This window comes from Nesoenas mayeri, assembly GCF_963082525.1.
Source record: "Nesoenas mayeri genome assembly, chromosome: 1".
In the NCBI taxonomy this organism is placed as follows: Eukaryota; Metazoa; Chordata; class Aves; order Columbiformes; family Columbidae; genus Nesoenas; species Nesoenas mayeri.
In genome coordinates this window covers 53,970,398-53,996,111 of record NC_137541.1, presented here as the reverse complement: position 1 = coordinate 53,996,111, position 25,714 = coordinate 53,970,398, and the positions used below count along the sequence as shown (strand labels likewise).

Below are 25,714 nucleotides of genomic sequence, written 5' to 3'. Positions count from 1 at the left end.
CCCAGTACAGTTTTTACCAACATCTAACATGCATCTCACACACTCCTATGGGCACAAAAGGTGCATTAGTAAGGTAAAATAAGGTCAACAAATAGCACAGTAAGAAGGTATTTCAGAATTCTGTGTGGTGTCAGTTGAATGAAGTACAATGCCACTTGAAAGTCCAAGCCACTTGTTCCATTTTTGCTCTCCAATAGACACACAAAGCGATGCATTGTTTCTACTCCTTTCTTAAAGACACTTGGATTAAGTACTAACGCAATTTCAAACAACTCTGGAGCACCACCTACCTGAACCATATCACTGAGCAAGTCCACATTCTTGAATACTGTCAGCCAAAACTCAGGAATTCCTTTAGGGTCTTCTTTTTCTTCATCTTTTTTTTCCTCTTCAAGCTTGGCTTTATCTTTCATTTCCTCCTTCATAGAATAAAAATGTTAGTTTTTCTTAATTTTAAAAGAGTGCCCACAAGGTTCATTAAAAGTTTTATGCTGATGCCAGTACAGATTAGGTTTCACATGCAAAACATTAAGAATTTTTACCAATAATATAAGCAAGCAATCATCATGTATCTGCTTTTTTTAAACTTTAGTTACTGTATTGAATCTTGTTTCATGCTAAAGCATGAGATATTGATGAGAACTAATTAAGATACTCACTGAGATGTCTTCTTCAGCATCTGCTTTCCATTCACATTCTTCCTCTGTAGGTTCATAAATTGCATTGATGATTTCACTTCGCTAGAAAATTAAACCAAGAATATTTTTGTATTTCCTCATCATTGACATCAGCAATACTCTAACCAGTAAACTACTCCTAAAGTTACACAATTAGTAATACATTAACTATTTATCAAAACATTTTCTTCTGGCACTATAAGATGACTCTGTAGCTATGAGCTTTTCAACACACTAAAATAAGCACTAAAGTTCCAGAAAGGTTATCATACCATCTGACATCTGCTCAATTTAAAAGATGAGGCCTGGTATGTTGAAGTGATTTTGGTAATCATGGAACAGACTGAACCTTTCTCCCCCTTCATCTTAGCTGGTATTCACATGGACAGTCGAGTGGTGTCAACTGAATTGAATTGGCACATATGAGACCAAAGTAATTCAGAACATGAATAAGCTTTCAGTTTATATTCCCTTGTGTTTTAGCTAAAGCTTTTAGGTACAAATCAGATTAGCATTAAAATACCTTGTCAAATAAGGGTTGATAGAGAGCAGCATACTTTCTTTCCAGCTCGTGAACTTCCTCATAGAATTTTGCTTCTATCTGTGCACACTGAACTTGAAGGTTCTTGAGAGCATTCACACGTCTTTTAACAACTTTTGGCAAGCTGAAAAATTCAGCAACAGAACTGTTACTAACACAGCATTCTAAGCACATATTGACCCCTCCTTATCCAGTCCCCTTGCAAGTTAGCCAACTTACATCAAAACTGATTTTACATTCTAAGTTTTAGAAAGCTGTACAAATCAAAACTATGACCCACTGGACCACGCAGATTGAAACTGTTAGTACAGGCCCTTAAACTAAGGCTTAACCTCAGTTTGAAACAGCATTTCAAAGACCTGGGTCAATCATGAGACAAACTTGTGCAATTAAACTTCATACTAAAAACAAGTTTACCGTATCAATGAGTAGCATATGAAATTCATATGACTGAGTATAATTAAGAAAGGTCATCATTAATTGGCTTAGTTTTATGAAAGTAAGTTTAGGACAATTGAGTTAGTCTTTGCTTAAGGAAGTTAATCTTCAAAATTCACATTTGTTTCACCAAGGAAAGCAGCTGGTACTACTGTCTAACACATTAACTGTCACTCCCAAAGTGAATCAGAGCTGTTTTGCTAAATGAGCCTCCATATTATACATGTGTAAAAGGAAAGCAATTAATGCTTTAACTTTAGTAAAATATGCTAACACAGACTTACTGTTAGGACAGAAAGTTACCTACATCAAGGCTACTGATGAGATTCACAGGGTAGATTGCTGACAGCCTCCCTTGCCTGTGAGATGGGCCAAACCCCAGCACATGGCTAAAGAGTTTACCATGTTAACTTCCCATATTTATTGTAAGCAGTTGTGTCATGTTATTTAGAACACAGTATATTACAGAACTGCTTTTGTTAGGACCAGCTCCAGGATAGACAAAGTAACCAAGAATATATTAGCTTAAACACTGTACTAATCAAGCCTGCTTACCTCTATCAGGTAGGACAAGGATATGTTCTAGCATCCTTGTCCAATTTTAAAATGCAAAAACCTCTTCCCAAACAGCTTTACACTCAACATGAATATACTATTTGTGGTTACTAAGGCAATGCATATCGCCATTACACCCAGATTTCCCTTAACCTTCCAATTCAGGCGAAAGCATATCTGCTACATAGACTACCAAAACCATTTAAATTTAGTCATGTATACTCATAAAGGATTGATAACATACTTGCTACTCTGACATTTTTCCAGCAGTTAGTCAAGTTAATCACTTGCTGTAATTTTATCTTCAAGTACAAGATAAAAACTAACAGCAGCTTAAGTAGCAAGTTCACTTAGTTCAAGGGAAAAAAAAGCTGTTAAGGAAGAAAACTAATATAACCACACAGATAAGCCACAGAACAATTGACTGCTTAATGCCACATGCATATATCAAGCCTAAGAATACTGGTCCTAGGAACTGAATATAAAGCACTATGACATTTCTTAGAGGTAGCACCATACATGTAGCATGTCCAACTCTGGTATGTCATGCTAGAGATTTTAACCCCTTTATTAAGGAATCTAGTATCTTTTTCATGTGTCAAAGCTGCATTTCATCACAGTCCATGCCAACCAGTTGAAATTTTACAATTTGTATATCCAATATCTTTATCATCTCTGTCCTTTTCAAAAAGAAGAAAGGCAGTTTCATGAAAGAGACAGCTTTTACAAAGTAAACCCAAAACAGAGAAGCAGACCAAGAAATCCAACCTGGACTGCACAAGTACAACAATGGCAAGTAAAACCTGTTGCTCTGAATACAAGCCACTAGCGAGTATTATGATCACACAAGAATACAACCTCCTGTGAGCAGCTGAGTGAAATTCTAGTCTATGGGAGTAAGTTTCATTAAAATTATTGTGGCCAGGCACAGGTGAAGAGGTAAGTTACTGGACAGTTGCCAAGCAATTAGCAGATTCTAAGCCTGAGCAGACAGATGTTTTCTCAGAACCTGTTTAGTTTCCTACCAGCTTATGCTGTTAGCTTATGTTCCTTAACAGCCCACATAACAGGCTTTTAGGATCCCCAATTCCCGATGACTTCTGTGCCATCTCAATGTCTAGACTCTGCAGTTAAATAAGATCGAAACAACACTTGCAAAGGCACATAAGAGGCACCTGTAAAGCATGGTTAAGTCAGCATGCATGTGTTGAGAAAGTGCACGCTCAAGTTTACACACATTTTCAAGTTATTTTTGCAATGCAAGTTAGGTAAGCATTTGGCACATGGGCAGAGTTGCAATGCTTTTGTGATAAAGAATGCACTACTGTACTTGGAATTGATGAAGAAATGGTACAGTATCTTAGAGAGCAGCTGACTAGAAGAATGCCATGTAAATCAATGTTACCACTTTTGTTGACTCTTAGATCAAGGACCTGGAAGATTAGTAGAGGTTAATTAATGTCTGTTGAAAAACAGAAGAAAAATACTTGACATAGAAAGCCTGTAGAGTACAGCATCTAGACAAGAAAGAACATGGGTACCCTTTGACTCCATGCTCTTTCTTGGACCAGTATTTATTAGTGATGGCTGCTGGTTTAATGGGTTTTTCTTCCGTGCTATGGTCTATAACAGGAACGTGGTATGAGTAGGAGCAGCAGCAGCAGAATGCCTGTTACTCAGTAGCTGCCCCAGTTCAAGTCAATAGCAATGCAGGAGCCCATCACAGCAAGACAGTTTATTTTTTATTATTCCTGTGGATGTGGTGAAGTGTTCATACACAATCAGAAGTTACATAAGAGCCAGAAAATTCTGCCTGCCAACACAGATGAAGAAAATCTTAGCAAGAGACTGTTTCAAGTTTTGCTACATAAGGAGACCACATGAAACGCAGATACACCATCCATAATTTTATTAGCTCTAGTAACACTAACAAAAAAATGACTATTAGAAACACTAGGTCTCAAAGTATTTTACCACACTTCTGATGATAAAGACACTTCTCATGATAAAGACAAAGCTACAAAAGACATTCGAGGCAGCAGGAAAGTATCTTTTATAAGTGTGCCATGTTGCCACTGTGGGAGATAAGGTCAGCCCCTGTAAATATTTTAGGGGTTTTTTTTCATAAAAGCCTAAGTAAAAACTCTTCAATTCTGATGTGCACTACAGGCAGACTATATTAATTTTCCTGCTATCTGGGCAGCACAATAGTTTATTACTATTAATGTTACAGACAATACTGCTCATAAGGCAAAAAAAAAATTTACACCACTCTGCTCACACTGAACAAGTACTGTACCTTTCTATATATCCTGTAGATGTTCCTACCAGACCATCAAGTCTTTCCTGAAGGGCTGCAAGAATCTGAGGATTTTGCATCATCTGCACAGTCAACTGCCGAGCTGAATTAAAGAAAAATATGTAAGTGCAAAGGGCATCTTTTGGACTAATCTTGAAATAAAAACTACTCAAATGCTACAAAAGAGCAGTAAGTTTACTATATATCAACTTGTAAAAGAAACATAGGCAAAGTACTTCAAACACTTCTGTTTTGGAAGCATGGATCAACTCCATCCTATTCTGAAAACTGAAACAGCACCTGAATTAAAATAGCTACTACTCAGCAAACTGAGCTTTTTTTTAAAATGGAAGGTTTTATATCTTGCCCCTAAAAACATGTTTTGCCTTGACTGCTTTAATTTTTAATTCATTAAGGAATGGGAAGGTAGAAGAATGTTCTTTTATTTTAAGGGAATAAAAACTGGAATTGGGATTTTCCTTCCATCCCAGGTAAACAGAGAGAAACAAGACTGTTTCAGACCTGCATTTAAAATTGCTTTACAAACCTATGTTTACCTAACTTTCCCTGCAAAAGAATTATTCAATAGAATAGTCTGACACATTATTCACTGCAGAGTATCAGAACTAGGGTCCCTGAAGTCTATCATTTACATCACCTTTAGAAAGACTGTCCCAATGGAAAACCTGTTTCAAACTACAAGACAGATTTACTATAAGGTAGAAGTACATTTTAAAAACACAAATTCCTAGCCTAAGTGTTCTCATGTTCCAAATTAACATTAACCCTTTTACTTCTGCTCAAAATATGTGCCTCAACTCACAGAAATGAATTTCACTGCTACATATTTTTTAGTAAGAGTTTACGGTCAGTTTTTATCATGCTAGTTTTGCCTCCTTCCCCCTATCCTCAACATCTACAGATAGGCAAACATGTACTTGGCATTCCTTATAAGATATCAGGTTTATATAGCATTCTTCTGACACCTTCAAATTACAGTGAAGCTTTGGAATCTTTTTTGATATGCAAAGCTTTTGGAAACAGCATACCATTTTCCTTTTCTATGCCCTTTAGGAGGGTAACAATATGTTAATATTCTCTTCCACTTTTATGTCCTAGCACTGAAATTACATGCTGAAAAGTTATGTTTCAAGCAACATCCAAAAAAAGTCCAGTTTTTTCCATAACAATTGCAATCAGTTTATATTTTTGCAGTACAAGCTGTAATTACTTCTTAAAGGTATTACCTCACATTTGTCAACACTACTCTTCTTGCCAATTTATCTAGTTCGCTCTGGTCTTACTAATCATTTTACTTTCCTACACACTTGAAAACCTACCTAATTGTGCCATTTGAGTACGTTGTCAGTTATTCTTTAATACCGAGTCAGTATACACATGGTATATCAATGCCAACAGCCACATTCCCTGTAACTGAAATCTGACCACATAGTCTGTTTTGCAAATTTGTGGATCCCTGTACACTATGTCTTTGAAGAGGTTTTTCCTAAAAGCCTGACTGCTACACTTACTGTCCACAGAAAGACCTTTGACAATTTAAAAATGAAAATAGATTTCAAAAAATAAATCTGTAAAATATAAGCAAAATTGTGCATAAAAAAATACTAGAAAACTAGACAAGCAAGAATTATGGATGCAAAAGAACGGCTTAACAGTGTCAGGTTTCCCTAAAATAAAGGGCTGCAGACAACCAATAAAAATCATACAACTGGCAAAAGAGTCCTTCAAAATTTAAATACGTTATGCATCAGTAGTTATGTTTTACCATTTCATATTATTTTAAGCAGTAAGAACCTTGTAACACATTAATTAGAAAACATGTATGCAGCTGTTTAGAAACCCTTGTTTCAACATTACCTTTGTTGTTGGCGTCTTCACCAGTTTCATCATCTTCTACTTCTTCAACATCTTCCATATCCTGTTGATCAAGTTCAGACTGTTCTTTGCTATTAGGAATATTCAATAACAGGATCAAGAAGTTAATTTTACAAAATACTATAAGGAGACTAAAGAACTCAAGTTAGAGATCATGTGGGTAGAAGCAAACTGTTGCATTAGTTTTGATCTATGACAAACTAGGAATTTTAATAGCCAAAGTCAAATTTGTCTTCATAGATTCAAGTTTCACATTCAACAATCTCACAACAGTTCAAAGAGCTAGCAGCTTTCCAGAATTTTGAAGACTTCTTTTTATAAAATAATTCCTTCAGCACCCGTTTATATCAACTAGTCAAAAGCCTCCTTCTGCTCTATACATTCTCTTTGTTAAGATGCACAGGCCTTGAGTATTGAGGGTAGGTTCACCTAATCTTTACATAAAGACCACACAATATGAGCATTCAAAGTACAGAAAAACCTATGCACAGTGAAACAATAGTAATGGGCAGTACTACCGGTTTTTCCCCTCCAGAATTCTAACCAACATAGTAAGTTCACTGGTGCCTTGTCCCAGTTTTAGATTTAGTTACAATTAAGACTCCAAACCCACTTAGTATGAGCAACTCAAGCTTTTCTCCCCCATGACATAAACCTCACATCTTGCCACCATGCCAAGATCACTACCTAGACCATGTCTACCAAGTATAGTGGAGATCACAGCCATCTGAAGTACAGTGTACGACACAGTCAGAGCCTCAATAATGCACAGATTTTACTTACTTGTCTATGTTTGCCATTCTTCTAGATTTCAAACCCTAGGGAAAATAAAAACAAAAGTCAGCATTAGACTTCACTTAAAAGGTCTACAGGCAAGTGCTATAATGCTAAAAAGGAAAGGAATACAAACCATGTTGGCTTTAATAAACAGGACAAATACATATTATAGTCTGAACAGTAGCATATCTTCCATGCGCTTTTTAAGGCCTCACTCTAAAGCATACAGAAATACTAAAAAACTTTGTCCTGGTTTAGAACCAATAGATTTATTCACATAAATTGAAGTACCAGAAAAATACCATGTTGCATTTTATATTATAGGACTGTACTAATACCACAGATTGAAAACTAGTCCTGTCCAAGTATGAAGTTGAAATATAACTTAAGAAAAACAGAAGCAAAAAAGGTGCTAGAACTCTTTTGGTAACCATTTACTCAATTCCAGTATGTAATTGCAGGTAGAGGACACTTATAGCTAAATCTTTTTCTTTTAATAATAGAGACACATTTTTGTGGATTTAGTTTTAATTCCAACTTAACAAAACAAATCCAAGTAGTTCCTCAGAATACCCATAGAACTGCAACATAAAAAAAAAATATTTGATGCCAGGTGCTGAGCTATTTAACTCAACTAATTTCCATGTCCTAACTGATCAGGATTTTCTTAAGTATCTCAGTATCATCACAAACACATTCCAGTAACTAGAAATATTTTATGTTGAAACTCTTGAAAATCTTCTATACCATGAAACACCTATGTTCTCAAATGTACAACAAGATGAATGACATTTTCCACCCACAAAATGGTACTTAGGAGTCTAATGTCCAAAAAGATGTCCCTGACTTCAAGCTACCCAAAGCAACACCACACAAAAGAAAACACTCTCCTGTTACTGCCATCTTAGGTCCAATGGTTCCAGGAGACAACAAAGTACCAAGAATAATCCACTAGTCCAAGAAGCATGGAAACCACTGCTTTAGAGCCCCCATTTTAACTGCTGTCCAGTAAACTAGACAAATTCAAGTTTATTTCAGAAAGTTCAACTCCTTAATATGTGTTCCAATGTGAATTTTAGTAAAAGCATTGGAGGCATGTGTTCCAGAAAATATGAAAACTGCATTTCATCTATCCAAAGTGTGAAACACAAGAGCACAATCCTAGTAAGGTCAGGACATTAACAGTTAATATAAAGAGACATGTTAGAATCTAAACTTTATAATTTAATAGCTACACTCTATGTAGATATAATCAAAACATATTTTTCCAGTGTCCTAACTACTTCCCAACAATTACATGGGAAGGAAGTAGCCAATGTGTTCATATAGGACCACAACTTCCCAGTGTCAATGTTAGGAGACTGCACATGATCAAAAAAAGGTTCAATTCCCTACTATGTAGAAAAACTAAATAACTAACTACTTGTCAATCTATTTCAGAAAAACAGCACAGTATTTGGTATCAAATAGAATGGTAGTGCTACTATAGATGAAAGGACAGTTAACAATTTGACAAGAAATCCAAGAATTCCAGTAAAATTTGACTCATTTGAAGCATACAAAATTCAGATCAAGTTTGGATCACTTCAGGTTTACATATGGATGCAAGATGTCTATAAAACTATTCCAAAGACTCTACTTTGGATATCATTCTCAAAAGACAGCATGGACTGAAAACCTATAGAAACTGAAAACATACTACAATTACCACTCACATTTAGATGTCTCCTTATTTCTTGAGAAACCTAACAATTATCATTATTTTTGATTTGCAAAAGATTTTATCCATGCAAAATATGCAACTTTTTCCTTATACATTTCCTCTTAACTTCATGTTCATGCAGGACCTTTTCTATGAGACTAGTAGGATCACTGTGCAAAAAAATATGAGATGCACAGTACACCTGCCTTGTATGATCATACATTTCTACGCAAACGTGACAATGTTCACGAACTGTTATTGCTCCTTGCAGAGATTAACATTTCCTCTCTCCATTCTCCCCATCAAATACAGCTTCACTTTTCACAAAACTTGAGGCAAGTCTTTCAAAGGTGTAGCCAGTGACAACACAACCCCTGTTGTCTCACCAAGCCAGTGGGCTAGATGAAAGAGCAGCTGAAACACCTCAGATACAGGTTTGCTGAAACAGACCAACATCTGCAGTTCATTTAAACACTTTTTCTAAATGAGGACACAAGATTGGCTATGACCAAGTCATGCCTAAAAACTTTCAGAAGCATTCATCCCATCTCCAACAGCAGCAAATAACTAGAAAAACAAAACAAAAACAAAAAAAAACCACCCACAAAAACAATGACATGGCAATAATTCCTCCAGAAACTCTTCTAGCTTTCAACCACATTGAAAACATACCATTAAAACATCACCAAAACAAAATCTAAAAAATAAAAACAAAAATTAAAAAAAGGGGAAAAGAAAACCCACACAAACAAAAATATTACTGCAAACACCACACTGACTCAGGAAGTGCAAGTATTTGACAATCTCATAATAAATATTTATTTCATAAACTAGTCCTCTTCTTCCCTGCAATTGTGCAGGTAAACTGATGTTATATTGTGCAAGTATCAAAGCACTAAAATTCTGTTTCTGAGTTCCAACATTCAGCTCAGAGATCATAAATAAGTCAAATTTTTCTATGCTGGGTAACACCGTAGCAGAGAAAGTTTAACCAGCAGTCTCCATGTTCTTGAATTCCTAGGCAGGCCCTTGTTTTCACCAGTCTGAACAACTGTCTTTCACCACCAACTTTCATCTTTTCAGTGTTCTCCCCTCTTTTAAGAACACTTTGACAATTTAAGGCATTCATCTCATTACAGAACGCTGTGAAGTCCAGCATCTGCCTCCCCTTGTTGCAAGGGGCTTTTATACATACCGTGCAATCTATGCCAACAATGTATGTTTTCCAACTATGGCCCAGTTTACTCAGTCTTTGGATAATATTCTTTAAAGACTTTTTGGAAATTAAACCAGACTTTATCAAGCAGCTATCAACTTCAGTGCCTCCCTCCACTGTGTTCCTATCTGCCTTAACCCATTTTTCCTGTCCTCCTTGCATGAATCTTCTCATGTCTCATCCTTTCATCTTCCCTCCACTTTTTACACAACTCAATATCAGAACATTTGTAGTTAAAACAGTTCTTCTGCAAACTGAGGAGTTACTACTGTTTGTCATGACTCTGTAATCTGCCAGCTCTGAACAGTTCTTGTGTGAGGAGGCTATGAGACACAATGCCAAGAGAACTACATTGGCAGACGTTTAGACTAATCTCTGCAACCCAGTAGCATGGATATATAGTTGCATCACATTTAGTTTATTATCATATAACTAAGCAACCATAAGCTTCTCCGCAAACACAATTTAACTGGTAAAAAAAAAAAAAACAAAAACCCCACACACACCAAAAAAAACAACACACACCACCTGTAGAGGCAGAAAAGCACTGAGAAAATGCATTAAGAGCAAACAGCTTCCACTGTTATTGCACACCACCTAATACAAGGTCCCAACCTACTAGTGAGAGCTTCAAATATGATCTATACCACAATCAGCAATACTAAAACACATCACTGCACTATTTGTTTTGCAGTATCTCCCCCAAACTAAATATATGGATGCAGTACTCTATCACTCAGCTTCCCACAAGAAAGACAGAGACATCCTTCCCAGTTTGTTTCATAGGTGCACTTAAGATTGTGAACAGCAGCTGCACCTTGGCATGTGAGCAGCAAGAAGCATTCACTGGTGTTCCTGCTTGAAGTAGTCCCTGGGAGATACCAGTTCACCGCTACCAGTGCAGGATTATAACGAACCTGGCTATAGCTGATGTGTTGGTGTTACTTCAAGCCTCAGTGTTCCGGTGACTGCTTTGTGCTGAGATACTACTTGAATATTTTCTTGCTGTCAGGGGGCCTAGATTTTACGATTACCAGTAAAGTGTAGCCTCTTTCCCTGTCCAAAAGCCAGCAGGCAAATAACCTCCTTATTTGTAAAATACTTTGTTTCCCTGTTATTTAACCAGCTACAATCAGTAGCACTGCATTATGGTCAAACATAGAGGCACGCAGAGGCTTCACTTACAGTTTTGCTGCTCAATGGAAAAATATGCAGAGGAAAAGAAATAGTTACCTTATCTTTGCAGGGCTTTAAAAATAACATATAGGAAGTTCATGCTATAAAAAGGAAACAAAAGCACAGAAAAGCAAACTGCAGTGCAAGTTTTCCAAAGACTAAAGTTTTAAACACCTTTCATAGAGGTAGCTGAAACTTGCTCACAAGCCTACCTGCCATCACAAGAAATGAGTCCTTTTTTAAAACTGAAAGGAGACTGTTAATCCAGTAGAAGCTTAGCCAGTTTTGAGTGCTTCCTGCAGAATTACAAAAAATTGGCAGAACTCTTACAAACCTAAATCTTACTAAGCAGTATGAAAATCTGCTATTTTTATGATGTTTAAAGGGCATCACCTCTTTAACCTGTCATGTTTTTGAAGAAATGTAGTTCGATACATGAAGAAACAAATGATATTGCCATGTATTCATACTCAAGTTACCCACTAGTAAGCTTTCACAGTTTTCATGGGCTATCGTTCCTTAAGTAATTTTATTCAAGTGAAAACAGAAACACAAACTGTAAATATTCAGCCCTTCCCAGTCTGCCTTTATCCACACAGAAACCAGTCTGAATTTGCACAGCAGCACTTGCCACATTACAGCTAGGACACAAACACTCTGGTGAGAAGCTTTTTCTTTTTGAAGGTCAGCTTTAAGTGTCCCAAGTAAGCATGCCAGTATGAGATTACCCTGACATCCGCTAAGCCTTGGGAAGACAGGTCACAGCGAGGTGAATCAGGAGTCAGCTGAGGAGGCAAGACATTCCTAAGACAGTTTCTGCAGCAAAACAACAGCTTTTTTTCACAAGCCCTACAGCTGGCAGGCCGCCAACAGATCTCAGCTGTTCAGCATCTCTCTGGCTACCGTACCACACACAGGACCCACTCCTTCCCTTTCAGGAAACATCATTTAGCCTTCTCTAGAGGAATTGCTCCCACAATTAGCTTGCAATAGCAACTAGAAGAAATTTCTGAAGTAATTCAAGGAACACAAATGAGGCTTTTTGAAGATATTTGACCTAAGTTACAGGCAAGCCTTGTTTACTCACATCTTTAAAAGGAATCTACCCTTTTGCCCAAACTAATTTCCTCAGTAGTCAATAATTCAGAGCAGGGCAAATAAGTCAGCCTGTCCATAGAAGAGCACATCAGTCTCTTTCTGTCTCTGGCATGCCTTGGGCAACTGAAAGCAACACATTAACAGAAAACACCTAAAACAAATTAACCCTATCTGGGATTAAAAATCTGCAACATAAAATAATTAAGTGGACTAAATCAGAAGTCAGTGAAGAAAAGAGAGGTCCAGCTGGAGGACAACTAGTTGTACATCAGGATTAAGTCTTGCAAACTATTTGCAATGCATGCAGAAACCAAAAGTGCCAGACAAATGACATCATACCAGCCAAGTTCAACTCTTACTACAGACTGGGAAACTCGAGAACAATATATTAACTGAAAGTTAATTAATGTTCTTGCCTAGCATTCCAGGAGGGCAACTTGTAACATTTTGCTTTACATACTCAGCATCAGAAAACAAAAATGAAAGTCATGTAGAGATCCATCAAAATCAGCCACATCAGGTGCCCAATTTAAATGCCTCTATACAAATGCCATTTCATAGGGAATAAACAATAGACATGCACACATCTGTAAGACCGATCTTATTGGCATCATGCAGATGTGGTGAGATGGCTCCTATGACTGGAGTTTTGGAATAGAAGAATACAGGCTCTTCAGGAAGGACAGGCAGGGGAGACAAGCAGTAAGGGGGTGTCACCCTCTTTGTCAATGACCAGCTGGAGTGCAAGGAACTCCATCTGGGGGCAGATGAGGTGTAGACTGAGAGCTCATGGGTCAGGATTAAAGAGAGGGTAGGGATGGATGACATAGTGGAGGTCTGCTACAGGTTACTTGACCAGGAAGACCAAGTGGAAGAGGACCTCTAAGACAGACAAGAGTAGCCTCACATTCACAAGCCCAGGTCCTCATGGGTGACTTCAACCCCAAGATCTATTAGACAGAGAACACAGCAGGGGGCAAGCAATCCAAAAGTTCCTTGGAATGCACTGCTTCCTTCTCCAAGTGACAGAGGAGTCAACAAGAGAGATGCTGGACCTTGTTCTCACCAACAAGGAGGTGCTGATTATGAACACGAAGCTCAAGTGCAGCCTTGGCTGCAGTGACCATGAAATTGTGGAGTTCAAGATCCTTAGGCCACACAGCAAGCTCACTCTCCTGAACTTCAAGAGAGCAGACTTTGGCCTTTTCAGGGATCTGCTTGGCAGAGTACCATGGGACAAAGCCCTGGAGGGAGAGGGGCTCAAGAGAGCTGGTTAATATTCAAGGATCACCTCCTCCAAGCTCAGAAGCAACATATCCCAACAAAGAGGAAGTCAGGCAAGAATGCCAAGAAGCCTGCATGCATGCATAAGGAGCTCCTGGACAAACTCAAACACAAAAATGAAGCCTACAGAGAGTGGAAGCAAGGACAGGTAGCCTGGAAGGGATACAGAGAAAACTGACCAAGCAGCCAGGGATCAGGTTAGGAAAGCTAAAGCCCTTACAAAATTAAATCTGGTCAGGGATGTCAAGGGCAACAAGAAAATCTGCTATAGGTATGTCAGTGATAAAAGGAAGATTAGGGAAAATGTTGGCTCTCTCCAGAAGGAAACAGGAGACCTGGTTACCCAGGATATGGAGAAAGCTGAGGTACTCAATGACTTTTTTTTGCCTCAGTCTTCACTGGCAAGTGCTCCAGCCACACTTCAAGTCAGAGAAGACAAAGGTAGGGACTGGGAGAAAGAAGAACCACCCACTGTAGAAGATCAAGTTTGAGATCATCTAAGGAACCTGAAGGTGCATAAACCCATGGGACCTGCTGAGATGTCTCCACAAGACCTGAGGAACATGGCAGCTGAAGTTGCTAAACCACTATCCATCATATTTGATAAGACATGGCAGTTCAGTGAAGTTCCCACTGACTGGAAAAGGGGAATTGTAACCCCCATTTTTAAAAAAGGGAAAAAAGGAAAACCCAGGGAACTACAGGCCAGTCAGTCTCACCTCTGTGTCCAGCAAGATCATGGAGGAGATCCTCCTGGAAACTCCACTGAGGCACATGGAAAATAAGGAGGTAATTGATGGCAGCCAACATGGCTTCCATAAGGGCAAATCATGACTGACAAATTTGGTTGCTTTCTACAACAGGGTTACAGCACTGGTGGATAAGGGAAGAGCAACTGATGACATCTAACCAGACTTGTGCAAAACATCCTAATCTCTAAATTGAAGAGACATGGATTTGACAGATGGACCACTCCATGGATAAGGAACTGACTAGATGGTCGCACTCAGCTGCAGTCAACAGCTTGATGTCCAAGTGGAGACCTGTGACAAGCAACATTCCTTGGGGGCCAGTATTGGGACCCACACTATTTAACATCTTCGTCAGTGACATAGATAGTGGGACTGAGTGCACCCCCAGCAAGTTTGGCAATGACACCAAGCCATGTGGTGCAGTCAACACACTGGAGGGAAGGGATGCCATCCAGCGGGATCTTGACAGGCTTCAGAGGTGGGCCTGTGGAAACCTCATGAAGTTCAACAAGGTCAAGTGCAAAGTCCTTCACCTGGGTCAGAGCAATCCCAAGCACAAATACAGATTGGGAGGAGAACAGATTGAAAGCAGACTGGAGAAGGACTTGGGGGAGCTGACTGATGAGAAGCTCAACATAAGCAAGCAATGTGTGCTTGCAGCCCAGAAAACCAACCATATCCTGGGCTGCATCACAAGATGCATGGTTGAGGGAGCTGATTGTCCCCCCTACTTAACTCTTGGGATACCTCACCTGGAGTACTTGTGTTCATCTCTGGGTCCCCAAACACAAAGAGGACATGGACCTGTTGAAGCAAGTCCAGAGGAGGGCCACAAAGATGATCAGAGGGCTGGAGCACCTCTCCTGTGAAGACAGGCTGAGAGAGTTGGGGTTGTTCAGCCTAGAGGAGAGAAGGTTCCAGGGAGACCTTATAACAGTTTTCAAGTACCTGAAGTAGACATATGAAAAAGCTGGAAAAGGACATTTTACAAGGGCATGTAGTGATAGGACAAGCAGTAATGGTTTTAAACTGAAAGAGGGTACATTTAGATTAGGTATAAGGAAGAAATTCTTCACCATGAGGGTGGTGAGGCACTGGAATAGGCTGCCCAGAAAAGTTGTGAATTCCCCAGTCCCTGGAAATATTCAAGGCCAGGTTGGACAGGGCTTTGAGCAACTTGGTCTAGCGAACAGTGTCGCTGCCCATGGAAGTGGGGTTGTAACTTTATAATCTTTAAGGTCCCTTCTAACCAAAACTATTCCATGATTCTATGATCAAAAGATGTTCTTTGATTGTAGATGTTCAAAACAATTGTTTGGAGTAGTTTGCTAAAACCTCTAAGAGAGGTTTTTAACTTTAAAGAGCTCAGATGCTCTGCATAGTGCAGTTTCATTCACATCAATGTTAGAACTGGGTGAACTCCATAAAAAGTACACAGTACATGGCATAGAGTTACACACTTCAAAATTTTTGGTACTAAGACTTAAAAAACCACATATAAATAATTTCACAACTGTTAGTAGAAGCTATGGTAACAAAAATTGATAGATGAGAAAGAATCAGTTGAGTAGTAACTAAGAGCGCATTTAGCTCCTCTTTGAAAAGAAGCAATTGAAGAATGTATCAGATTAAAAAATGCCATTTCAAAAGGTGATCAAGCAGAAGAGCAAGTGTTTCTTTTTTATTGTTGTGATCAAATTCATGAAATAATTATTAGCATGGAAACTAGTCATGTAACAAGGGGACATTGTGCCTATCATCAACATAGTAGACAAGCAACATGTTACAAAGGGGTTATAGCATCCATATTATTGAAAACCACACCTTCTTAGGAAAGCTAAAGGTAAAAAGAAAAACAATAACAAAAAAAACACAACACACAAAAAAAAAGTCGGTTTAAAGTGAGCAGAGTAGCCCTATGCTAGAACATCAAGAGACCACATCTATTTGACGAAAGATATTATCAGCCACTGAACTCTCCAGAGACAATTTCCTTTTAGAAGCGCCTCAAAGTTCTTCTGTTAACAAAATATTTATGACTGTTAATGTAGGAGAGCAAAAATTGACAAAATTAAGATCATCTGTCAAAATACAAGCACAGAAATCAAGAGCATGAGATAATAAACGAGATAGTACTATTATAAAGGCTATCAAGGTCTGGTAGAGAGATTAAGGAGCTAATGGTCAATGGAAGCAAGTAATCCAGGTTCCTCAATACAGTAACAAGAACGTGCCAGTGGACACTGTAACTGGACACAGTAATTCAAACCCTTCTGTTTTGCTGCAATTTTATTATGCAAGCACCAACTCATACACTAGGTCCAAAAGACACACAGTCAACAGCAGAAATGCTAACTGGAATGGCAATATATGGGAATCTTTAGCAGAAGATTGAGTAAGGTACTCTGGACCAAGCAGAGTATGGTAAGAAATTCAGAGGAGTAGTGGTGTCTCACAAAACATACTCAGAACATTTAGCTATATGGAAGTGCTAAACTGACCAAGATGGGAAGCACTCACATCACCATGAGGGAGATACGCCCCCTTTGTAAAGGGAACACCAAGTTTCTCTGCTGAACCACCTTTTCAGTCAGCTAAAGCCAACATAACCAGAAAATGCTGCTGGGAAAGCTTATCACAGTTCTTCCTTAACTATGCATACCCCCCTCCTTTCATCAGCAATGTCTGAACAGCTGTAAAGTTAAAAAAATGTACTGGGTATTATTTCTTCTGTACAGGGCTAGTCCTGCAATTGCATAAGTAACAGTAGGGCCAGGCAAATGAAGCTACTACCGGTAAGTACCTTTTAGAATAACTCATAAACAGGGTTAGACAAGTTTGAAGTTACTGTGAAACAGTATGCTACAACATCTTACCTTGTGATAACATGGCAAAATTCAGAATTTGGTTGTTGAAAATAGAAACACTAAATCATTATAAGGCTGAACCTAGTAACACAACACAACTAATTGAAACTGTCTGCTCTCTCCCCTTCAAGTGGCAATTTTCACTTTTCATAGTAACTCCTGAGGTAAAGGCACCAACTTCAGCCAATGTATGTTATGGCATGAAAACACTTTTTCCACATTTCAAGTTTAAAGTGCTCTACAACTTGCAAGAGAATGCCAGAAAAAACTCAGATTCTTCAAAACAGGACTGAGTGATCATTTATATATAACTAAGTTACTTACTCACTAGTAACTGCAGGCCTTCCTTTCATTCATGTGGAAACATGTTTTAGAGCTTTCCTCTTAATTTTAGATCAGGAAATGAAGATTCAGTCAAATACTGAACTCTAGTTTTGTAGCATTTTTATTGAATTCTAGGTAGTGTCTTACTCTTTACTCTCGCAGCAAAACAAGAGTCTCCATAATAAGAAGGAACTACAGCATTACAATTTAAAATCAGGGCTGAATTATATCCGCATGCTTGTTTCTACTACTGATCTGAGCTCCCTGATCATGTTCTAAAAATAGGACAATTAACACACAATGTGGCCTTTGTTCTGGATGCCAAGATTCTGTAGCAGAATACCTACCAATTTCTATTTAGGGTGATCTTTCATTATTAGAAAAGTAATCCAGAAGTTTCAATTCAAATCTGAAAAACCCAAATAAGATTTTTTCTTTCCAACAAATCAATCAGAATAGTTTGTTGCAGTTTCTCCTTTCCATTACTGATAACAGAAAAACAACAGCCACGTTGAAGGGCTGAAATCAGAATCTTCATTTATAAAAAAAAAATTTAAAGCTTCCTAAGTGATTATTTCTCTATACAGTTCATGTTGGCACAAGTATCCAGCTTGTTAGTGTCAAAGTAATAGAAAAAATAGTGTTTTAACAAAGTAATTCAGGTAGCAGGGTGGATTTTAACAGTTCAAAAGATCAACTTGTGCATGCCACATCAAATGAAGGAAAGTGTCAGTTGACTACTGAGATTGACACATAATCAAACAACCATACTGGCAGTTACAGTGCTATCTACAAGGCTCACACACTGCACCACTGAAGTTTTCACACAGTTTGACTTTAAAAAAAAACATTTAAACATCCTTATCTGAAAAGAAAGTAAAAACACAAACCGGAAAATGTACATAGGTTTCAAAAGAGTGTTTTTTGCTGGAACATCTGATGAATGCAATATTGTAAATTCATTAACTCCCCATGAAGCCGCTAAAATTCCTAAAACATGTTTAGCAACTTCCTTGTTATCCTCACTTAGATATTTTTCCATCAAAACAAAGCCATTACTAAACAGCAAACCTTAAAATGTCTGGTTTTCAACTAAGAAGCTAGCATTCACTAAAAAAAACCCACACAACATCAATTTAACTTTGACACATTTTTGGTGGCTGTTAGGAGTGAGATGTTACAAGTGGTAGTAAGACCCAGCAGAAGTATACACATGTTTATGGTTTCAGTAAGTCACTTTCAAATGAATACAGGTGCAGAGTTTAAAAAGCACTTGTAACATATACTACACCTGTAGAGAGCCAAAAGAACTTGAGCCTTATTTACAAAGCAATCTTCAGAAGCATTTTCTTGTGAATTTCATTCAACTGTGCTTCTAGTACCAGCAGTACCACCTGATACCTCCATAACAGTGAAGGTGATAGAAGAATCAAAAGGCCATTTCATTAAGATATCCCCAGTTCAAAAACAGCAAGCAGGTTTCTGATGATGTTACTTTGCACACATAAGGAACAGAATAAAGCTCTTATACCAGCTCATATTCAACAATCCAAAGTCAAGATGAGTAATCTCCAAAACTGAAGTAGCACAGAACTAAGATCTGCTTAAAAGGGTGATCCAAGCAAGGCAAAATACATAGTAGTAAAAGCTAAACTAACATATATTAAAAGAAACAATTCAAACTAATTTAGAATTCAAAAGGTAAAAAAATTGCTGTGCAAAGGCACAGGCATAATTGTGCACAGCCTACTAAAGACTTCCACTCAACATGCAGAAGTAGGCAAGATCTGAAATGACTGCATGATGACTAAATCAGACAGTGCAAAATATCATACACTTCAGTGTCATATCCTTAAAAAAATACTGTATTCATTGCTGAACATTCTGGAAGAGAGGAAATAAACCAGTTCAGGGTCTAGTCACAGGAACACCTGCGGAACAGAAGCAACTTAAATCTGAGATTAATAGTATTTGAGAATTGAACAATGATAAATGACACTAAAATATTTAAGTTAAAGGAAGCTCAAAAATAACTAATTAAAAATTTGTGTGGATGTAAACCATTGTTTTATTTTATGTCCCCTCCTGTGTCCCCCCCATCTTAACCTTTCAATGCTTAAACCAGGTTTTTAACCAGAGCCAGAATAAAAAGAATCTTCCCATCAATGGCCAGTCATCCTACAAGAAACATGAAAGAACTGCCCTTCCTTTGAAACACCGTATATTAAACAACATCTAGATAAAGACAGTGAGAAAAGATTACAAGCATTTATGGTTCTACCCTGGGTCTTCAAAGCCTGGAGTTTTGCTCTACTCCATTTTCAGACTCATCTGCTTAGTCGAACCTCTGAACCAGAACTTCCAACACTCAAAAATGAGAGCATTTCTAGCATCTCTCGGGTTTGGGGTGAGAGTTCGGTAGTGGTGTAGGGTTTTTTTTGTTTGTTTGTTTGTTTTTTCTTGTTGTTGGGGTTTTTGTTGTGTTTTGTTGTTGTTGTTGTTGTTGTTTGGTTTTGTTTGTTTGTTTGTTTAAGAATGTCAAATCAGCAACTGAAGGCTTCACAGCTGCAGGAACATCCAGAAACTGAAGTTTTCATTTCTAAAAAGCTCCTTTCACTTTTGAGTCCTAAAAAGCTACTAAGGATAAACTGGCAGTATTTTGGTCTAAAGTCTACAAAGACCAGGTGAAACAGCTGATGTGCAACTGCCTACTCATTACTGAAAGTTAAGCTTTAAACTCAGACATCACCACTGTAAATTATGTCTGTGTAGATGTACATTTAAGCATATATTCAGCCCCCAAATGCACCCTCTGATTTCCAATATTAAAATACAAACAGCTTTCCATCTAGGAAAGATCTCCAGTCTAGACTTAACAGTAGTTAAAATGCAGATTATGTTCTAGTGATATGTAAATTCATTAAAAATATTAATCTTTGTGGAGAATTTAAATTACTTCAAATCTTGAATTTATATTTTAAAACTAAATACAAAGTAACAAAAGTAAATTAGCAGAGTCTCATTTTCTTTTCTGAATGCAACTGAAGTTTTATTGTGCAACATATGTAATCTTCCTGAGAATTTAAGGTCAAAGTTATCACTAAATACGTGAAGGCATATTCATAATTGTTTTTCTCTTTTGCATTATCTTTGTTGAGTGTAGGAAGTCCTCAAAAACCTCATGCATTGTTTCTAAACAGCATAATTTTTCAGAAGGTCATCAAATGAATCCTCAAGCAAATTCTGTGATGCCTGCCAGGCACGTCTGGCTTTCCAGACAAATACATTATGACACCAGATCTGCTCTTCAGATTAACAAAGTTAGGTGATGAGGAACTGTACAAACCTCTGTGCTGAGTAATGATCAGATAGATTGAATTAACTTCAATTACAATCACTTTCGAGCTCAAAGTAATTTACAAATGAAAACTGCCCCATAAGCTTTAAACCCATCATCACAATCATTCCTCAGATTAAACACCACTTGTACAATACCGTTCTGCTCTATTATTTACTAGCTAGTTTCCTAATGAGAAGTTAGCTTCTGGTCTGTGTGAACGCATTCCATCTAACTCAGAAGACTCCTCAGCTTCAGCAAAATACAACCAGCATTTAGAAGTCTTGTTTCTGTCTGCACAGTACTATCTTCTGTGTAAATGCCTACAAGTACCACACTAATACCAAAGCACTATCAGTTCATGGAAAAGTCCAGAGCTGAAGTTCCATTGAATGTACATACAAAAGCAGAAAAACAGGCATTTTAAGAACATCCGCATCTCCATTTTCTGCAGTCTGTCCCATTCCCAAAGTTCATTAAAGAAATAAGAATCGGACTTTCAGTTTGAGATACAGCGTATTTGCAATGATGCCACAAGAATCCGAAGATGAACCAGGTTACAATGATATGAACAAACAGGCATAGATACCATAGACATGTTCATTATACCCACCGGCCTACTGAAACAACCTGTCTTTCACCAGAGGAATTGATCACGAATTCAAAACAGAAGATGCTTGTCTTTCCTCCCCTGAGATTCTTCATTACTGAAATTCATATCCTCAAGCTATTTTATTCTCTGAAGGAATATAATCTCTGCCACAGTGAGTTAAATTCTTCATGTTACAATTACTTCAACTTTTAGAAGCTAAGTGAAGGAACAGACTTAGAACAAAGCAACTGACAGTACAGTAAGCCAAAGTTTACTTGAAGATCTGGAGTTCTGTATTAACGAACTCTGTCTCAGCCTGGAGAACTCAGGTCTCATTCAAGGTTATGAAAAGTCTGTTTAAAAGCTTCATAACATACAAGTCCACAATGTCTTGCTTTCAGTTTCACTTGTGTACACATGTTCATTGTCAGCTATGCAAGAGAAAAAAAAAAAAGACCACCCATTTCCAGGGTGCTCAGTAAGCAGATCACCATAACAAGTCCCTTGACAGCTCCCAGGAACAGTTTTTGACTGAGGTAGGGGCTCAATGAAACGTCAGGATGGCAAGAGCATTACTGTGCTGTACACACAGAGCACTACAGCAGACCCACTGCTTCTGGCACTTCCTGTAGCACCAGGCCAGCTGCACAGATGCAGCACACTACTGCGCACTGCCAGCAGCCCCAGCCCTTGCTTCCTAGTCCTGTGAATGCCAAAGGAGGACAAGGGGCCCTGAAAAACACCAGATCATACCACCTGTGTGCAAGACCCTGATTCCACATACACTCAAACAAACCTGTCCTCAGAAACCGGAGCAGACGATATGCAAGGCCTGTCACAAAATACAGGAAAAGTGGAGGGAAGGAAGATTGTTAGCATATACTGCTCCTATAGGAGTGAGCCACACAAACAGGAAATACAGGTATCAGTAGCCTATTCCAAGCACTTACATCTATGCCTGAGGTACCTGAAAACCTGAGTAACCCAAAATTTTGGCTGGTATACAGGCAATAAAGTCATTTAAGCTTATGTAGATTTCAAGTTTTATTTTGCCCTAAGAATTAAGGTAATTTCTGCATTTCCAAGAGACTGGAAGCCATTTAGCTCACTTCAATACAGGCAGTGTCTGTCTTGTTCTTTAAGGAGTTTCCCATTGTAAAATGGGTACAGTAGTAAAACAAGCTACTAACAAGCTACTAACAAGCTACTAACAAGCTACTAACAAGCTACTAACAAGCTACTAACAAGCTACTAACAAGCTACTAACAAGCTACTAACAAGCTACTAACAAGCTACTAACAAGCTACTAACAAGCTACTAACAAGCTACTAACAAGCTACTAACAAGCTACTAACAAGCTACTAACAAGCTACTAACAAGCTACTAACAAGCTACTAACAAGCTACTAACAAGCTACTAACAAGCTACTAACAAGCTCATCAGAAACCACCTACCACTGTATGCAGCCTTAGGCCTTAGTTCTTCTCTCAAGTTTTATTTCATGATCAAAATGAAAATAATCAGGCACTATCTCCTGCCTGATTAATGTAACTTCTAAGAGCAGACACTGAAACTCCAACAGAGGAGGTGAGCGGAGGAAAGTATTTGTCATACCTTGCACACCCAGTGCCCACTTCTCTTACCTTCCTCAAAGGAGTTAAAACATGAAATTTAAGTGTATCTCAATAGGGCTTCAAACACAAATGGACATGCACAAAAATTGCAATGTGCTTGGAGACAACCTCTGGAAGATGCTGCGTATTATTACTATACCACAGTCATTTGAAAAAAAAGGCTTGTGTTTTCTTCTGCAATCAAATGGGAAACGTTTTGTATTAAATACTGAAAGTCTCACAAATATTGGCTGTGTAAGTCCCTTAAACATCCAATGTGGAGCTGATAGAATACATTTTCTATGCAGATAGATAAATATATATGAATACTAAACACAAGACAATACTTCTAGTTGTAGTTACTAGATCTTTCAGGCAGTTTCTTAGTTTTCCTTGATAACAGTCGTCATTCACCTCCTGTATCTCCTACCTCTATCATTTACACGGGACATATCTACAAGGCGGGAAGCAAGGGCCTCATTTTGGGCGATACCAGCTAGCAGGCACCGAGAGAAGCGACATGTTGAACTTCAGAAACCCGAAAAACGCTGTTTCCTGAGGCAGGAAGCAAGAGTTGCCGGTCCCCTGGTTGAATCTCTGGGTCCCCCTGCCAGCGGCCAGCAGCACAGCACGCCCCAGCCGCCGCTCCGCGCCCGGGAGCCCGCACAAGGCCACTGCGCTGCCATCCGCCGTCCCCCCGCCATGTGCGCAGCCACCGCCCGCTCGGCACCCACCCCGCCGCGTCCCGCGTCCCTCACCGCGGCCGGACACACACACAGGCACACCCCGCTCTCCCGTGAGCGGCTTTCCGGCCTCGCCGCCCTCTCCTTCCCCGGCAGCGCCCCGCCGGCCCCGCTCCGTCCCCACGTGTTGCCGGGCAGACCCGCCTCCCCTCAGTGCCGGCCCGAGCCCAGCGGCCCGGCCTAGCCCAGCCCGGCCCCTCGGCGGGGAGACGCGCGGGAGAGGGGCTGCGGGCAGCGCTCCCCGCCCAGGGGCCGGATGAGCAGCGGCGCTGCCGCCCCGCGGGCCGCGAGGGAGAGGCTGGAGCGGTGCGGGCACCGCCGGCCTCCCGCGCCCCGGCGGCCGAAGGACCCCGTTAGGCCGGGCCGGCCCCCGCGGCCTCCCCGCGCGGGAGCGGGGGCCAGGGGCTCCCCGGCCGCCGTCCGCGACCCGCGCCCCCCAGCCCCGGGGCGGCTGGCGGCGCCCCGCCCGGTACCTGCGCGGGCCGGGGCTGGCGGTGACTCAGGAGCGAGGAGGAGGCGCCGCGCGGCTGGCGGTAAAAAGACCCGAGCTCCCGCCGCTCGCGCTCATATAGAATTAACGTCACCACGTAACCCCCCCTCCCTCCTCTCCCTCCGCTCCCTCCCCTCCCCCGCGCGCCCTGGGTCTCCTGGCAACGCGCGCGCGCCCTCCCGCTCGCGCCGGCCGACCCGCCTCGGGCGCGCGCCGGCCGTTGGTCGAGGCGGTTGGGGCTTGTCCGGCGGGCGCCCTTCCCCCGCGCGCCCGCTGCCGCGCGCCGGGCGGGCCGGGCCGCGCCGCGCGCAGGGGAGGCCCGGGCGTGTCGTCCCCCGGGACGTGCGTGTGTCCTCTCACGTACCTCGGGCCGGCTCCTCGTCCCCGCCGCGGGCCCGAGCGGAACGGTGCCCCGCGCCTGGGCGGCACCTCGCCCGCAAACCCACCAGGAGCTGGGGGCCGCCCGGCCTGGGATGTTCGGTGGCACCCAGAGCGGTGCCCCAGTCGGTGGGTCACTGTGTCCGCTCCTGCCCGGCGGGAGGGTGGCCGAGGTGGACCTGCCAGGGATGTAATGCTACCCTGACCACCTCAGTGCTGCTTTAAACATGAACTGGGAGGGTCTCTGAAGGCAGCAGAGCAAAAATAGCAGCAGCCTGTCAAGTAGGTACAGATTTACTCAAAGAGGTAAACCCTATTCACAAAGGCTACAGGTACCATAAAACCACAGTCAGCACTAGCTTACCGTAAAATACCAGGCTCAAAACCATGGTGGTTCAAGCGCTGTTTCATCAGTTTCGATTGCTCCTGCCTTGGCCCGGGACAGCCAGCCAGCAGCAACAGCTTCAGCCCTCCCATTTCAACTTGCAGTGCTTGCCTGCCAGAGACCTAAGCAGCCTGGTTTCTGCAAGCGCCTCTCAAGCCTGACGGCAAGCTCCAAGTGAAGCCTTTCCCAAAACCGATTACTTCCCAGGGCTTCTCTCCTGTGCACATGGTCTTGAGTAATAGCATGGAGCACACTTGGGGAAGACATCTGTGATCTACACTAAACTTATAGAGACATAAATGTCTTTGGGACTTTTAGCTTCTCTTGGCTGGAATAAGCTGATGATTTCAAACATTATTAAAGGCAGGAGGGATGGACAGACACACGGTGCAATGGCATAAGAGCTGTTTACTGAGGATAAATCACCAGATATTTGTGTATTCTCTGCATTTTACTAAATTCTTGCATCTGCTTGTCTAAAGCAATCTGCAGTCTAAATGTAGCTATTTAAATAGTAGAAATTACAACAGAAAGCAAAAAATTTGCCTAGCATCTGCAACACAATCTATGTTAA

At 40.3% G+C, this 25,714-nt stretch overlaps 1 protein-coding gene across 3 annotated transcripts in view; it reads right to left on the bottom strand.

Moving 5' to 3' along the window:
* The window catches only part of NAP1L1 (nucleosome assembly protein 1 like 1), a 161,923-nt gene that overhangs the window by 9,222 nt on the left and 126,987 nt on the right, over positions 1–25,714 (bottom strand). Inside the window, exons 1-7 of one of the 3 annotated variants that reach the window (XM_080340604.1) lie at positions 24,361–24,427; positions 7,190–7,224; positions 6,389–6,477; positions 4,511–4,613; positions 1,201–1,342; positions 660–740; positions 291–419 (exon numbers count right to left, since the gene is read on the bottom strand). In XM_080340604.1, the coding sequence (XP_080196730.1) occupies positions 291–419; positions 660–740; positions 1,201–1,342; positions 4,511–4,613; positions 6,389–6,477; positions 7,190–7,206 (561 nt within the window). In that variant the 5' untranslated portion in view covers positions 7,207–7,224; positions 24,361–24,427. Of the gene's footprint in view, positions 1–290; positions 420–659; positions 741–1,200; positions 1,343–4,510; positions 4,614–6,388; positions 6,478–7,189; positions 7,225–23,902; positions 23,983–24,360; positions 24,428–25,714 lie in introns of those variants that run through there. The other 2 variants (XM_080340603.1, XM_080340602.1) reach the window with 2 other exon arrangements.